Here is an 18526-nt window from a genome sequence, read left to right on the forward strand (position 1 = left end):
AGGCAGGGCAATCTGGGATGCTATTGATGTCCAGCACTTACAGAATGATTTGAATAGGTTGGAAATTTTGGGCAAATGAAAATGGCTTGGTTGACAGGTGGAAAAGGGGTGATATGATTGAGATATACAAATTACTGAAGGATTTTTACAAGATTAATACAGAGGAATTTCTTCAGAAGAGGTCTGGTGGTGGGAGAACTATGGGCCAACTTTGGAAACTGAGCAAGAGTATAGTTAGCAAGGATGTTGATGTAGATTTTTTGCTTGGAGAGTGGTTATTGAGTTGAAATCGGTTTCCAGAGTCTGTTGTGGGTACCGTGACTGTGAATGAGTTCAAAGTAAAGTATGATAGATACTGCACAAATGCCGGATAGTTCTTGGCATGATGTTTAGGGTCTCCCTCAATGAGTCTATGGACTCTAGAGTAGCCTGTCATAATAATAATAATTTGAATTGTTTCTGATATATTGCCTGTGTTGTGACTTGTTTGTGTTCTGAAGATGCTGGTTTGAAATCCAGGAAAATATCAGCTTTTTTTTTTTAATTTATTTTTATGGCAATCCCACACACAAGAAGTTGTCAGACCTATAGCACATTGGTGCTATCCATGGGAAAGTAATTAAAAAGAAAGAGGAATTTCCATGATATATATTTTTTGTATAGCCAAAGGTTGTAGTCCTTGTTTAGTTTTGAATGTTTGGAGCTGGGCAGTGAATGAATTCTGACTAGCAATGCTCGTGTGTTTATAGGTTGAAGGCAAAGTGGAGGAATGGTATTAGCCAGTTCTGTGGAATAGTGTCCATGATAATACCCATGGAAGAGGCACATATTGGAAACAGTAAGTCTGATAGTGACTGGAAAGAGAGACTGTAAGAGAAGGTCACAAATTAATCAAATCACCCTGTTCCAGACAGATTCAAACATTTTTAGAGAGGTTTTTGGTGCATCACTCCATATCTGAGAACAATATTCTAAAGTATTAATATTCTAAGGTTGAAGGCAAAGTGGAGGAATGGTATTAGCCAGTTCTGTGGAATAGTGTCCATGATAATACCCGTGGAAGAGGCACATATTGGAAACAGTAAGTCTGATAGTGACTGGAAAGAGAGACTGTAAGAGAAGGTCACAAATTAATCAAATCACCCTGTTCCAGACAGATTCAAACATTTTTAGAGAGGTTTTTGGTGCATCACTCCATATCTGAGAACAATATTCTAAAGTAGGGTACTTTTGGGAATTACATAGTAATAGGAGAAATAATGTCTTGAATGAAAAAACAAATCTGGTGTTTTGGAAGCAAAGTTTGGCCATGGATGTTATATGTTTGCCAGTTTAAAGGATAGACTTATGTCAATCCAAGAAGAAATGCCTGATCTTGAATGGTGATATGCGTATTATCAAAGATGAAAGAAGATGAAGTGCCATCTTTCTCATGGGATACTAAGATTGTGTTTTGGTGTCATTAAAGTTGACAAGATGGCCCTCACCTCACTGAAAGTGAGCAAGATCATTATTTATGACATTGATTATGGAAGAGCTGGATATATTGATGTCACAGGGAGTTGTTGAAAGAAAAGATGAATAACATGCACTATGCATCAGTAGAATTGTAGATGGGATTTGAGGTCAGTGATAGAAGATTATTTATGAATAGGAGAAAGAGTGGGTGTAAGTACAGAGTCTTGTATTAGTTGGGAAATCTGAAGAAGCCATCCATCATGACATGCAGTGAATGACCAGAGAGGAAATTGGCAATCAAGTTGCAAAGTGTGGAAGGTAAACCATATGATGATAATTCGGTAAGTAGGCTTTTGTGTCAGACCCAGTCAACAGCTTTTAAAATATGTAGGACAACCACCAAAACTTTTGACCAGACGATCATGTCGGCAAAGAGATCTGCTATTGAGTCAGTGTGTGTGGAGTCCATATTGATGGTCACTGATCAGCCTCTGGATAAAACTGAGGTGAATGCAATGGGATGATCATTGGATAACTGGCTTTTCTCTCCTTTCTTTAGGATTGGTTGAATGTAGGTTGGTTACCATGCTAAAGGATAGATTTCAGATTAGTATGAGAGATTGCAAAGAATTATTATTATTATGTGACATCTCGATGAGGTGTCATGTAGACTCATGGACTCATCGAGGGAAGGCACCCACTCCAGAACTCTCCATCTCTACCACTTAACTACAGTGAACCGCCACTAGTATTTTTTGTCTGTAAATTGCATGTGTTCTAAAGGCCAATTTGTTTGTATGTGGGATGAAAAAAACCCAAGTTTCCGGGAGGGAAAAATCCAGCTACCTCCATATGAAATCAGCTAACTCACCTTCAGTAGGAAAAAAAAAAAAAAAAGATTCCTCTCCTCATGACGAGAATCGAACTTAGGGCTTTTCTAATTGAAGGGCGCAGCATACCATCATTCTTTCAATTGCGCTACGGAGGCGCTTAAAAGGGATCCTTCTTTAATGATCATATGTAGGACTTTTCAAAACCACTTAAATTCTCCATTATGCATAGTGATGATCTTACACTAGGCATTAAGTCCACTCTACCACCTACAGACTTTCAAAAACTATACCTAGCCATATTGAACCTATGACCTTCTTGTTATTAGCATGATGCTCTAACCCAGTGGTTCCAGAGTGTGTGGCGCGGCTTCCTCACAGGGGTGCCGCAATTATAAAATTTTCATAATTTTATTTCCATTTTCAATTCAATTTGATAGTACGAGACATCTAGCGGACCTGGTGCAAACCAGTAACTCACTTAGTAATAACTGTTTGCAGAAGCCTCTACAAATGGTTACTAGATGGTGCTCTACAATAATTAAGTTTCTTGAACTTTCTCGGTACTTTGTGTTCGAATATAAATAGCTGTCGGTTTCGCGTAGTCTTAGTGTTGAATTAGTTTTCGGAGATTGTATCAAATGAATATTGTGATTTAGTCAAGTGAAGTTTTTGAAGTATTTCTTTTTGTATGTATTTTTAAAAATGGATCCGTTTTTACTAAACAGTAAAAAGTGTTGTGAGAGAGAAAATAAAGAGGGCACACCATCAGTTAGTGGCAAGAGTGTAAAGAAGCGTAAATATTGAAAATATGATGACAGTTATTTGGACTTTGGTTTTATGTCGACAGAAGTCAATGATGAAGGGAGGCCGCAGTGTGTACTGTGTATGACAGTTTTGGCACCAGAATGCATGCTACCAAGTAAGTTGAAATGCCATTTAGAAACCAATCATCCCAGCATGGTTAGTACATCTTGTGACTACTTTACCAGAAAGTTCATCATCATCAAATTCCTGACATGTACCCTCAAGGGGTACATGTCAGGTACTACATGAAAAATTTACATCATTACTAACTTCCTATCTACAATTTTCCTCCAAATCAATCTGTTACTTGTCAAGACTCCAATATTATCATTATCAGATCTTATATTTCTGTCGTCTAAGGCACCTTGTACCATATCAATCCACCTATATCTTTGTCTTCCTCTGGGTCGTTTTCCTACCAACCTGGCAGAGAACAATTGTTTTTCTAATCTTTCCTCGCCCATTCTGTTTAAGTGACCATACCACCTGAGATTAGCTCTGCTAACGCATTCCTGGATGCCAACATTGTCAAGTTCTTTCCTAATATCCTAGTTTTTAATATGATATTGCCATTGATGCCATCTGTTCACGCTTCTAATCTTTCTCAGGACTCTCATATCTGCGGTCTCTAGTCTTTGGTCAAGTGTTTTACTTCTGACCCAGCTATCAGATCCATAAGTTAAAACTGGTTTGAACACTGTCTTGTATACAGCTAATTTAGTGTTCCGACTAATTTCTCTCATTCCATATGAATTTATTCAATTGACTTCCTACCATACCAGCTTTGTTAATTCTGTTGTCTATTTCCATATTTAATTTACCATCTTCAGTAAAAATCGTGCCTAAGTAGCTGAAATGTTTTACTTGTTCCACAGGTTCCCCGTTCATAATATAGTTGCCATTTTCAACAATTCTACATAATTTCATTGTCTTTGTCTTTTTAATGCTGACATGCATACTATATCTATTACAACAGTTATTCAATTTAGTCAGGGAATCTTGCAAACTTGTAGTGGATTTATTTAGAAGTATAACATCGTCCGCACAGTAACATCTCCAATTCTGATATCATGTTTAATACCACTTTCCTTCATAATGTGATCCATATAGATAATGAATAACAGAGGGGATAATGTACATCCTTGTCTCACACCAGATTTAACATTAAACCATCTTCTTGTACTTCCTTCAATTCTAACTGCTGACTTACAACTCAAATAAAGACTAAGTATTGCTTGATATAATGCCCCATTGACACCATATAACTGTAGCATATTGAATAGCTTCTCTCTTGGCACCTTGTCATATGCCTTTTCCAAATCGACAAAACTTAAATACAGATCTCTGTTATATTTCCATGCTTTCTCAACTATTTGTCATAAAGTGAAGATCTGATACTGACAGCCTCTATTTGGCCTGAATCTAGCTTGTTCTTCACCAAGCTTTTCTTCCACAATTCTTCTCAACCGTTTCTCGAGTATACTTGCATAGATCTTGCCAGGAACACTCAGTAGGGAAATACCTCTGTAATTCTCACATTCAGTTTTATTTCCCTTTTTATATGTGGGTACTATTAGAGCTCTACTCCAATCATCGGGAATTTGACCCTCTGTCCAGGCTTTCTGAACTATGCAGTGCAGCCATTGTAAGACTTTTATACCACCATACTTCAGCATTTATCATCTACTGCAGCCTTTCCACATTTCAAGCCTTTGATGGCTTTTTCTACTTCAAGTATGGATATGCATTCCTGACTCTATGCCTCTTGAGTTATTTTTATCCAGCAATTTTTATTTTTATTAGCAATTTTTCGAAGTAATTACTCCATACTTCAGGGATATCTTTTTCTCCTGTTTTCATGTCACCTTTATCATCTCTAACTCCTTTTACAGCACTTTTTCCTCCATTCCTAAGCTTCTTCAACAACCTCCAGAATATTTTGCCACCTTCTTGATATTTATTTTCTATGTTCTTGCCAAAGTCCTCCCATGACTTTTGTTTAGCTAGTTTTACACAGTGTTTAGCATTCTTGCATTTGTCTCTGTATTCTCGAAGAGCACAAGCTGACTTATTTGCCAGGAACTTTTGATATACTTTCTTCTTTTCCTTCACTGCCTCTTTAACTTCCTGTGTCCACCATGGAGTTCTGATTTTTCTATCCTTGCAGACAGCCTCATCACATGCCTGTCTGGCTGAATGAATCAGGGTTTTCTTCAAGGCTTGCCACTGAATCTCTAAGGTTCTCAAACTCTTTCATTTTTTCTTCAATAATCTTTGTGTATTTTAGTCTATAGTTCACATCTGAGAGCTGCTCAACTTTTATTCGCTTTAAAACTTTCTTTCATGTTATTCTTTTCAATATGGAATACAATTTGAGATCGCTTCCAATCTCAAATCCTTTCTACACTCTGGTGTCCTGCACCAGGGGAAAAACATCACTAACAACAATAACATAGTCAATGAGACTTTTCTTATTCCTTGCCTTTTCTCTCCATGTGAATTTGTGCACATTTTTATGTTGGAACATGGTGTTAGCAATAACCAGTCCATGTCCAGAGCAGAAATGCAACAGTATTTGCCATTATTATTAGCTTTGCTCTTTTCTCCAAATTTTCTCAAAATATTTTTGTATGTCTGACAATCATTTTCTAATCTGCTATTGAGATCCCCAACAAGGACCAACTTTTCCTTTTTCATTGTGTTAGTTGCTTTTTCTAAAGCCTCACAAAATTCCTCCACTTCTACCTTAGTAGAACCTTCTGTGGGACCATAGGCACAAATAAGTCTCATTGTCCAATTCACCATTCTGATATTTGCCCACATCACTCTATTTGAGACTGCATGCCATTCATTCAAGATGATTAGCTTCATATTTTGTGTTAAATGCTATGGCTACCCCTTCTTTTCCTTGATTGTCATTTCCTGAATATAACATTTTGTATTTATTGTTCAGAAAGATCTCACCAGTTTTTTTTTTTTTTTTTTTTTTCAGTCACCCCTATTATGTCGATCTGGTACTTTTCTAATTCCTCAGCTAGCTCCATTTCTTTGCCATTCAGGCTTCTTATGTTGATAATACCGATCTTTAACTCTGGTGATGTTGAGTTGGAGTGTGCTTTCAGATTTGTTCCAATAGCTGACTTTTCGCTGTTCGCCCTTGTTCCCTGGTGAAATCAACGTGGGCCTTACCCAACACGTTCATTGCCAATCAAGCGATATCGCGTGATGCGAGTTCTCAACGTTCGGTCGATCACGCGTTATCGTGTGGGTGTCCCTATCAAGTAAAAAAAATTTGGCCACCACACGAAATTCCAATTTCAGCTTGGCAATGAACGTGTTAACTAGGTGACGTGAAATTTTGTTATATTGTACCATCATTTTGTATATTAGTTTAAGCCAATAAAAATACAATTTGGTCGGCTAAATCCCAAATTGCCAGCCCATCCTCGTTCGTTCAGTATTCAGGTAGATACCCAACAGGGTGCACCACGAGAATGTGAGGATTGGACATTAGGTCAGAAGCCCAGGTCGGTTCTCCACATTCCTTTTAAGGCTATGTGGAGGTCTCCTGTCAGTTATATAGCTTTGACCCTTTTGCACCCCTTACCAGAAAGTTAAAAGAGTTAAATCAACAAAGAGGTAGTTTTTATAAGCAAGGTGTCAATACTTAGTAATGCTTTGCTAGCATCTTACAAGGTGGCACTTAGAATCGCCAAATATAAGAAGCCTCATATCATCGCAGAAGAACTCATTCTACCGGCTGCTGTATATATGGTGAACATTATGATCGGTGAGTCTCCTGGGAAGCTGCTTTCAAAAGTGTTTTTGTCCAATAACACCATCAGTCGCAGAATACAGCATATAGCGAAGGACCAATTAATGATCAATTAATTGAAAAAATAAAAGGGAAGGAATTTGGATTGCTGCTGGATGATCCACAGATAATAATAATGATGCTCACTTGATTTGCTATGTACGGTTTATAGATGGTAATAACATTGGAGAAGACCATCTCTTTTGTAAAAGTATCACTGTTGGTGCTAAGGCCCAAGACTTGTTCGAGATCCTTGATAGTTTTATATCCGAAAATAATTTGAAGTGGACTAAGTGCATTTGTGTCTGTACTGATTGTGCTCTTTCTATGTCTATGATGTTATGGAGGATTGCAGGCACTTATTCGAAGCAAAGCCCTTGATGCACTGTGGACCCATTGCATTATTAACAGGGAAGCACTCCTGTCAAAATATCTGAGTCCTACATTGAACCAGGTCTTAGAATATGTAGTGAATGTAGTAAACTTTATTAAAACTCGGCCGTTGAAGGCAAGGTTTTTCAAAAAACTATGTGCAGTTATGGGATCCGAGCACGTCTTTGTTGTACTACAGCACTTCGCGATGGCTCTCTCGTGGTAATGTTTTGTCTCGTACGATTGAATTGTGACAGGAAATTTAAAACTAGCATACTTATATGATATTTTTGAAAAGATGAATGCTCTGAATCTCTCCCTGCAGGGATGCAGCATGCACCTTTTAAAGTCGATTGAGAAAATTTCAACTTTTATAAAAAAAAACTAAAACTATAGAAAAGAAAAGGAATGAAGATGGAGGCAAAGAATGTTTCCCCTTGTTACAACAGTTTTTGACCTCCAGTGGAGTTGATTTCTCTCGAGGTATGAAATCCATTTTTGAAGCACACTTATCACAGCTTATCACCTGGTTTGAGAAATATTTTCAAAATGATAATATCGATAAATTTGCATGGATTCGAGATCCATTTAATGCTAGTGCTCCATCTGAATTTACTGCTGCAGAAGAAGAAAATTTTATTGAATTGTCTTGCAACAATACATTGAAAACAAAATTTAGCAGCATGGAATTAACTGAATTTTGGATATCAGTAAAAGATGAATATCCCCTTTTGAGTGAAAAAGCTCAGAGAATTTTAATTCCATGTGCGAAGCTGGATTTTCGGCAGTCACTGTCATAAAAATTAAGTATCACATGAAAATCAATGTGTCGAGTAGGAAATAAGGGTGACTGTGTCCAGGTTGATACCAACTGAATTCTTTCCTTGAACTACTTGTGCATATTTGTTGGAAAAACCAAGGTTTGGATGGTGGGCTTGGTTTTATGGGTGGAGTGGAAGATGAAGGTTTGCATACCAGTAAGAATTATTTGAGTTATTTGGTTGGAATAAATTTCTGCAACAGTAGTTAGTCTAAGGAAAGGAGGAGTAGAAGTCTTGTAGTTCATCCCATTTGGTATTGTTATAGCCTGAGAGTAGCAGGATTAAGGTTGTACTGGCATAGGAGACTTATATAAGTTTTGTGGTCTGAATTACCAAAAGGATAGCTGACATTTAATAAATGTCTTATTTATTCTTGATGTTATTTAATACTGTTAGCAAGAGGTTGCTTCTCTGAGAAGGTGGGATGCTGAAGCAAGAAATTGTTGCCAGAGTGAAAGGTAGCAGGAATGATGTGGGGCTAGTGACGAGAGGTTATATAGTATATTAAGAAGTTTGGAGATAGCTGTAATAGATATTGCACTAATGGGAATACTGACAATGTTTTTTTTTTTTTTAATTTGCATAAAAATATCAGAAGAATAAGGAAAATGACCTTTGATAGACCTGGCTCATCTGAAAATTACTGGTATGTGAGGCATAGTTGAGAGATGCCATCTCGAGGAATAAAAGTTGAAGGATGTAGCATTTTATTTTTTTTGGGGTGGGGGGGAGGAGAGTGAGTGTGCTTCTGTTGGATGATTTGTACCATTGCAGAGTAAATAACCACTAGGAAAATCTCACAAATCATCTAATTGACTTTGATAGTGTGCATGATATGATTTAGAAGTGGGGAAGAGCAGAATATTTTGTGAGATGCTGCTATATAGAGAATGTTTTCTATATAGCAAGAGTTGAGAGTGAATGAGAAATGCTTTAGTAAATTAGCTTTCAAGTGCAAGATGAGTGATCAATAAGATATATTTTAACTATGATAATATAGACCAAACAGAAGAAATAGCAATAGTAGTAAGGGATCCTTGATTTCTGGAATTATCTTAAGCAATGTGTGGTAGAGGAAATGGAAATATTGAGAGTTTTGAATTTGGTTCCAGTTTTATAAATTTTTTTTCGATTGAGATGCTATCATTGGACCTGGTTGGTTATAAATAATTCCTTACTCTTTAATTGGGAGTAAGTGGACATGCAACACTTTCATGGAGAAAAGAATTTACATATTACTATGAAGTAATTATAATAGATTTAGAAACTATTACTGCATTTTCTCTTTAGTCTCATTTGGCTTTAGTGTATTTTGACTGTCTATTGAATATGTTCTTCTGACTGATTTGTGTGTTTTGTAGGATGAAAAGCTCAAATTTTTTGGAGGATGTCTTATTACTGTATGTATGAGACAGGATAACTTACCTTCAATTGAAAAAAACCTTCATAAAGAGGTTCTTCACATCCTAGAGGAGATTTAAACTTACATCTTTCTAACCCAAGGGCATCGTTGAAACCGACTCAGCCTGTGAAGCGTCTAGAAACCAATAGTGAGTTTGAAGGAAAAGAGGTCAGTAAGAGCTTGCTAAGAAATATTTGGTAACAGCAACGAATGAGAATTGTTTAGTGAAATGGGTGACTAGGAAAAGCCAACAAGAATTGCTGATGAAAAAGAGGTTATGGAAAGGTATTAAAAATGAGAGTGAAGAGAATAAAGAGTAGAATAACCCCCCACTCTGAATTATCTATATATTGTTATGTTCAGCTAGCAAATCCCCATATCCTATAGCTAGGTTACAAAAAAGAGAGATAAGTCTGCCATTGGAATATCAGCACATCACCTCAATCTTTTTTAAAATAGTGGAGAAGATTGTCACACTCTACATTGGTGAAACAGGAAGGCATACAGTGATCTTTCAATTAACTGTTAAATGGGCTAATATATCAAGCAGCTTGTGGTTGTACAGCATAATGTAACCATACCTTTGGTTATCAAACTAGCAAATTAATTTTCCACTGCATTTGGATAATTGACAGAATATTGTATCTTATTAAGACAAGAGGAATGCAAAAGATTCATCAAATATCTATACCTAAGAAAATCAGGTCCCTTGGACCATGCCTTTGACGCCAACCACAGGACTTAAGAAAGGAATCCAGCTGTCACACCATACTCAGTTCTGGTACAACAAAGTTTAAGGAAGCAAACAAGGCCATTATAAAATTTTTTATATAATCTAAATAAGTGCGATTGCTGCAAGATTCAAGAATTTGGCCAACTACTAATCAGCCTCATATACACAAGTGGAGGATAGTGAAGTATGTAGAATATTCAAAGATATACCATAAGGACACTAAGTGTCATCTTCTTAAACTTAGGTATGCCCATAAAATGACCTCCGATTGAACATTATCAATAGCACTAGTAATGGGAGTGGAGATGTGCCTATACAGTTATGTTATAGGCACCAAGAAGTATATAATGACCTATTGGCATTTCTCACTCTGTGTTTATAAGTACATTTCATCAGTGATTGAGTTTATTTGCCCCAAAATCATCGGAATAGATGTAACATGGTTGAATGAAGATGATATCGCAACAGGAATAGAAATGGAAGGATACAGTATTTTTTGTGAGGATATAAAGGACAAGAAGGGAGGGGGACTGCTGCTGATGACAGGAGGAGAATTAAGTCTGCATAAGGTAGACTTGAAAGGGGGCAATAGTGGCAATGGTTATGAGGCAGTGTAGTGTAATGTAGAGGTTGAGAGGAAGACATATTTAGTTGGATATTGCTATAGGCCTAGGAATGTGGAGGATGGTGATGAAGAAAGGTATAAACAACTTGGATTAGTGAACAAAGGAAGGGTAATTATTATGGGTGATTTTAATTATGGCGGTATAGCTTGCAATGAAGAGATAACATTTGGGAATAAAGAAAATGAATTTCTCAAGTTCTTGAAAGATAATTATCTCAGGCAGCATGTAAAGGAGGGCATGCGAGGATTGAGAGCTCTAGATGTGATCATTTCATCAGAGGATGTAATTGTGAGAGGGGTTTCACACTTTCTCCAGTTGGTGAAAGTGATCATTAGGTAATCATCTGTGTTGTGTCTGGTCATATACAGACTTTTGTGAGGAAAGATATATGTGGAATTATAGGGCTAGTGATTACAACAAGCTTAGGAGACAGCTTGGAGTTATAATGTGGAACGAGGAGTTGAGCGGTATGTAAATAAATGATGCATGGGAAGTGACAAAGAAATACATAACAGCATCAATGTGTGAATGTATTCCAAAGGCCATAAGGCTTAATAAGATAGGTGTAAACTGGATGAATGTGGAGCTTATGCATTAAATCTGGAAAAAGAAAGGATTTTGTCAGAAGTCAAGATGAATAAGGGTAATAATCAGTTACATGAAGAGTATAAAGAACAAGCCAGGAGAGTGGGTGACTCAGTTAGTAGGGAAAAAAGTAGAGTATGAGCAGAAATTGGCAAATCAGGCAAAGAAAAACCCTAGAGTTTTTTTAGATATGTGGCAAGTAGAAGGAAGAATGATCATGGTAAGATGATGTTAATGGATGAAAGTGTAGCATGCTAACTGCTGAAGACATTGTTGAGGTAATCAGTGATTTATAAGAGTGTTTCATCCTGATCAGGGTGGAATCATGAGAACGTAAGTGTAGAGGACATAGGAATGGATGGCTTAATTGTGAGTGAGCAGGAGGTATTTGAGGAAATAAATAAACTTGATGTCAATAAGGCAATAGGATTTTATGACATATCACTACACATCTTAAGGGAATGTTCCAGGGAATTGGCAGTAGCATTGGCATGTCTGTTTAGTAAAAGTCTAGCAACAGCACTTGGTTCCAAGGGAGTGGAAGGAGGGGAAAATTGTTCCACTACATAAAGATGGTGATAAGACTGTAGCTTCAAATTATAGGCCGGTCTATATATCTGGAGTTGTGGTGAAGGTATTGGAGATATTGGTGAGAGGTAGGATACAAAAATGGGTTGATAACAGTATTCTCTGTGGTCATCAGCATGATTTTGTTAAGGGTGATCATGTTTCACTAACTTATGTAATATAACAAGGTGACAAATACCTTGGACAGTTGAGATGCATATACAATTGTGTACTTCGATTTTACAAAAGCTTCTGATAGACTGCTACACGACAAGCTGTTAAATAAATTGAAAGAGATGGGATTGGATAACAGACTTCTGATTTGGATCAGTGATTGGTTGTCAGATAGGTATTAGAAAATTGTATATGGCGGTACAGTATTCCCGAAACAGGAAGGTCATTAGAGGTGTGTCACAGGGGTCAGTTTTGAGATCGTTGGTGTTCATTTTGTATGTTAATGATACTGGGATGGGTTGAACTAGTGATATGCAGATGATGCAAAACTGGGGAGAGCAATGCAGAATTAAGCGAATGTTATGGCCTTAGAACAGGACTTGAATTGATTGCATGAATGAGCAGTTAAGTGGAACTATCAGTTCAATGTTGCAAAGTGTATGGTTTTGAGATTTGGTAAGCAACAATGGGATGCAAAGAATACACTTGGAGGGGAAATTTTAATGGAAGTAGAGGAGATTAGAGACCTAGGAGTGATGGTGGACAAGGAGAAATTCAGGGGCCACATTGATAATGGCAATGATCTGGAGGACCCTGACATGCAAAAATATGAAGGTTATGATGCCTTTGTATGAGGCCTTGATTAGGTCTCATATGGATTATTATGTTCAGATCTGGTTGCTGGATTTCATTGTGATGAGGATATGTTGGAAAGTGCCCAGAGAAGATTTACAAAGGTGGTCAATGGTTCTTGAAATGTGGAGTATAAGGACAGATTGAGAGAATGTAAATTGTAAGGGCTTATGAATAGGAGGAAAAGGGGGGGGGGGATATGATTGATATGTATTATCTAGTCAGTGGGTTGTTATTACGTTGACATGGAAGAGATTTTTATAGAATGGGTGAGGGGTAGATCAAGAGGCCATCACTTGAAACTGTAAAGAGGAGCGCTAGCAGAAGGTTGGTGAGTGGAAAGCATTACCTGAGTGTGTTGTGAATGTAGACACATTGAATCAGTTTAAGGCATGCTTGGATGAGCATTGTGTTCAATAGTGTGTACCTCCCACAATGAGTCTCTGACTCCATGGAGATCAGATGTTAATAATAATCTGTCTTCATGTTTAACTGCCTGCTGCCGTAGGTAGTAATAGTAATATGGGAAATGAGGGCCATTTTATTCCTGTTCAATTTGTTGTGGTTAGGGCCATAACTCATTGCACTGATCCACTGCAGATTTGTGAATGGCAATAATTTCACATGGAATCAGTATGAATATCAAGAGTAATATTTCATTTCACTTTATGAGGAGTGTGCCCATTAGTGAACAGAATTTTCGCAGTTTATCAGTCACTGTTTATAAGATTTAGTATATACTGTTGATATGCTTCTGAGATGGCCTTAGCATGAAGACTGAAACTTTGAGCATAATTTATTTATTTTTCTATTTTTTTAATTCTCTAGGTAGTAGTTTAATTCATAAGTCGTTTTCACTGCATAGAGATGTCATCATTAGTCAACTTCATCACTTAGATCCATCATTTAATCAATGACAACCAGTATGAATTTTGTAATTTTAAATCCATGGTAATCACTAGTGTACATCACCTCTAAGCATATGTGGACAAAATTTGAAGAAACCTGCAGATCTGCATAGATTTCTAATCAAGAAACTACCATCCTAAATTATTCTAGATAAGAAATTTATGTTCTTTTAATTTATCCAAGCTGGAACAAACAAAAGCTTGTACAGCTATTTCTCATTAATATTATGTAATATTTTAATAATCATGATGATGTGCCATTTGTGTACTTGTGTGGAAAATATGACTTCTGAATTTATTTAGCTCTCGATGTCTCCACTAGGGTAGTTTTCATTGATGATACCTCAATAAAGGTCAAAGGTCATGTGGGTATCTCCCATCCCATAATTCATGGCAGTATACCTAGCCTAGCCATAAATACTGTTACAACTTGAACAGCACATAAACCTTTAATCTACCAGTAAATCACTTATAGCTTGCAGTACATACAAATTACATGTATAATGTGCATATAGCAGCCTGAAGTCTGAGGCTTCACATTGATGGTGGTATGCACAACATCCAATGGAAGCACTGCCACTTACAGGCTACTCTGTCAAACTCTGACCATAATTGGAAGTCAAACAGATTCAGATCAGGGCTTCCAGATGGCCAATCAGATGGTGATATGTGGTTGTGCACATTCACCTCCAACCACTGTTTTGTTGTCCTTGCCTTGTATGCAGAGGCTGAGTCCTGTTGGAAGGTCCACTGTCTACCATGAAACAAGGTATTGTTTAGAGACCATACCACAGATTCCACCATGGTGTCTTGATAAATGCAACCTGGATACCCCTGATACATCATCCATCACACATACACACACCAAACCATCACTGATGCAGGGTGATGACCTCTCTGAATCCTGGGTGTATGGCACGTTCTGTGCGACCATCCAGGACATATACCTGATCATTTTGGCAGTTAAACGACTCTTCAATGGTGAAAATCTTATCATCTCTGAAGAGGATATCTCTGTGTCTGTTGTTCGCATACCAGGAGATGCCTTTGATTTTATCACTCACTACTGCATATGTTGTGTTAGGAAGTGTCCAGTAGATTACTTGATTATGTACAGTATGTTCTTTTAATTCATCACTAGATTACTTGTATAATATACAAGTAATCTAGTGATGAAGATACTTCATATTCATAGGTAAATGATTAAAATGAATATAATTTCTTGTCAAGTACAATTTACTTTCTAAGTAAAAAACTCGTTACAAACTACTGTGCTGCAGTGTATCCTCCACCTTTGATAATTAGGTAGCCAGTTTTCGCTCAAGTTATTGATTGTAATGATGCATGTTATTCCTCTAAGGAATGATATTATCTCCTCAATACCATAATAACAGAATACCTCCAAGGCTCTGCTGTTTCACTTACTTTCTGATACTACATACAAATGACCTGTCACTGACCTGAAACATTTCCATAATTTTGCTGTTTGGAGTTCATCCGTTCCTGTGTAACTCCACTCATACTCCTTTGCAAACCTCGCAAAACTCTGAGCTTTGAGCAGCTTTTTGAGAATCATGCCCATTAGTGAATTTTCACAGTTTATCAGTCACTGTTTATAAGATTTAGTATATACTGTTGGTTTGCTCCTGAGATGGCCTTAGCATGAAGACTGAAACTTTGAGCATGATTTATTTATTTTTCTATTTTTTTATTCTCTAGGTCAGTGGTTCTTAACCGGTGTTCCATGAGACGTTCTGGAATTTGTAATTTTTAAATTAATTTGTCAGCACAAATTAATTTAATTATGGTCTAATTGATGTTTAATTAATATTAATTAATTATTAATTAATTATCAATTAATATTAATTAATTATCAATTAATATTAATTAATTATTAATTAATTATCAATTAATATTACTTAATAATCAATTAATACTAAATTATCAATTAATATTAATTAATAATCATAAATTAATATTAATTAATAATCAATTATCAATTAATAATAAAAATCAGCTAATTACCAATTAAGTATTAATTTATACATTACAAAATAACCAAGGTGTTCCGTGAAAATTTCAGGATTTGTGAAGTGTTTCGTAGTCGAAAAAAGTTTCAGAAACACTGCTCTAGGTAGTAGTTTAATCCATGTCTTTTACATGTGAGTAATTTAATAATTTTTTTAATATGACTAATCAAACTTTTTTAATTAGTCTTTTTAATATGACTAATCAAATCTTTGTCTAGTGGTCTTCATTTAGTGATCTTAAATGCTGATCTCTCTCTCATTCTTCAGTGCGACCAAAACAAGGCTTGTTGGGTAGCAGTCGTGTCTTCTCACCTTCAAAAAAAGAACTTATTTCACTTCTCTTTACCCTTCATTAATACCCAGCTCCTCAGACAAAATCTAACTTCTTTTGTTTTGCATTTAAGCATATTGCATTAGCTTCACATCCAAAAAAAAAGTGTCCTTTTTCTGCTTAAAACATTGCTTCTTAGATGTCTAGCCACTAACCCTGTATAAATCCTATCTGCATCCAAGTCCAGATGAGAGAATTTAGATAATTTCTCTTCTCTCACAGCAGCCTGTGAGAGAAGGGAAATTAGCAAAATTAGCTTCTCCCATGAATGGTCTTCCATTTTATTCTTCCATTTTCAACTTATCCTATTATAACACAAACAACAGCTGCCATATTTAAACCTACCAAACCTGCTTCCCTCCTCCTTCTTCTTTTTCATTCTCTCTGCTCATTCTCTGGATCAGTATTCCACATCAAGTATTTCCTAGATACTACATACAGCAGCTAAAAAAGAAACTCAGCGTTTTGCTACTCTTTTAAATTTTTCCAACACAAAGCACTGGTGTGCTACAGATTCTGTAACCTTTCACATGTGGGATTAGGAAGGGGAAAGGAAATTAGCAGTCCTTATTTGTCCTGACTAATATCCTGTTTAAATTTCCCTGAAAGGATTTGCTTATAAATTTCCGTAACTTTGTATCATCGACAGACAACTGATTCTCTCCTTTCTGAGACGTATAGTGCTGGTTTGTTTTTTGCCAGTGCATATGAGATGAGGTTTACATCAATGAAAGTGTATAGAATTTAGTTAGGAAAGAATCTAAAAAATTTGGAAAATCAGTAATGATAGAAAAGTAAACCATATGGATGCTTTGGATGGTTTATAGTTATCTAACAGATCCTTTTAAGGCTTGATAACTTTGTGGTTAGGCTTTTTCTTCAGCTATAAATCTGTGAATTTCAACAAATTATGTATAATATTAGTAATAAAAATAATAATGACATAATTGATCGTGCTTTGTTATAATATTGTAGTTTTATTTTATGCTGTTATTTGAATTTTAGGTTAAGCAAATTATGGAGGAAGCTGTTACAAGAAAATTTGTACATGAGGAAAGCAGCAGTATAACATCATTGTGTGGTATGTTTTTTAATATACTTAAAACTAACTGCTGTTGATTATGATCTTGTGCTGATTAATTTATGTGTATTATAAATCTTTTTTGTGCAGGAACCAGACCAGCTGAACAAAGCCTTATAGATTTAATTTTAGTCATTAGTCCCACACATCCATAAACTCGACATATTTCTTCCTGCAGAACCTACACACTGATCATCCACAATCGTGGTTTTCATATTTGCTTTCATCTATCATGCCATAGCAGCAAACTCACAGTTTCTTTCCCATTGTTCTTATCCACTTTTACTAGCAGCGCTTTCATATCTTACATACCATGCTTGTCACCTGGAAGATCATTAATACCAGCCAAGATAATCTCTTTTACCTTTCCTCTCTTCATTGCTTACAGCATTGCTAATCTCCTTAATCTTGGCCAAGGGAAACAGATTTTTTTCATGCTCTCCTCCAGCACTCCTTATCATGGAAATGCCGTACAAAATTCGATCTTCACTCTCTCTCTCTCTCTTTCATACTCTTTCACTCCCATTGCATCTCTTTCTTCTTTTGCTTATGTGCCATAATATCTGCCAGTTGTTTCTCCAGCCATTCTGTCTCACATATTGTTCTGTATAGAACTCAATGTAAGCATGCAATCTCTTTCATCGTCTGATCATTCTCTTCATTTTCTGTTGTTTCATTCTTGCCATCACTTATACATGCATCCTCACTTGCTTTCAGCACTACTTGTAACAACAGCCATGCCAGGATTCACACTTTTCTATTTTTATAAGTTTTCTCTATATTTCTTCTTTCTTCTATATTTCTATATATTTTCTATATTTCTGCTTTCTTTTCTTTTATCATCCAACTCACTGCTATCATTCTTATTCTCCCCACACTTCTAGTACTCCCTCTCCAAACTTTTCTGACATATAAACTAGTCAGTTTCACTTTTCAGCTGCAGATCTTTATGTGGAAGAAAAGAGAAGCAGTTTTTTTTTTAAATGCTGAGGGTCTCATGAGGATAATTAACCACAATTTATTGTTATCATTACTATTATTTTCTAATACAACTTATCTTTCAGCTTTTATTTTATTTTATTTTAAAAAACATTTATAGGTATTATTTTTCCTGATGTTGTCCTTGCCTGGTACACCAGTGATAGCTTTCTTTAGGGATTTTATTTGATTATTTCACTTTTTATGCTGAGTAAGAGAAACACATTGATTTCCAGATAATTTTTCTCAACAAAATCTTTTTTTGGGAAAACTGGTAGAGGAGTTATACCTTCTTCCTAGTTTTCAGGAAAGACTCACTCATTAAAAAAAATCAATATGCTTTAAACAATTTAATTAAAATTATTTACACTGAAGT

At 36.1% G+C, this 18526-nt stretch overlaps 1 protein-coding gene across 9 annotated transcripts in view; it reads left to right on the top strand.

Annotated features, from left to right (window-relative positions):
* Positions 1 to 18526, top strand: part of LOC150107158 (small G protein signaling modulator 1-like) — a 568327-nt gene that overhangs the window by 17184 nt on the left and 532617 nt on the right. For all 9 annotated transcript variants that reach the window (XM_090391669.1, XM_090391666.1, XM_090391674.1 and 6 more), the window contains exon 3: positions 17097 to 17172. In XM_090391669.1, the coding sequence (XP_090247795.1) occupies positions 17097 to 17172 (76 nt within the window). The remainder of the gene's footprint in view (positions 1 to 17096; positions 17173 to 18526) is intronic.

Source organism: Typopeltis vanoorti, chromosome 4 (assembly GCF_054136105.1).
Source record: "Typopeltis vanoorti isolate ZY-2024b chromosome 4, IOZ_Tvanoo_1.0, whole genome shotgun sequence".
Lineage (NCBI taxonomy): Eukaryota > Metazoa > Arthropoda > Arachnida > Uropygi > Thelyphonidae > Typopeltis > Typopeltis vanoorti.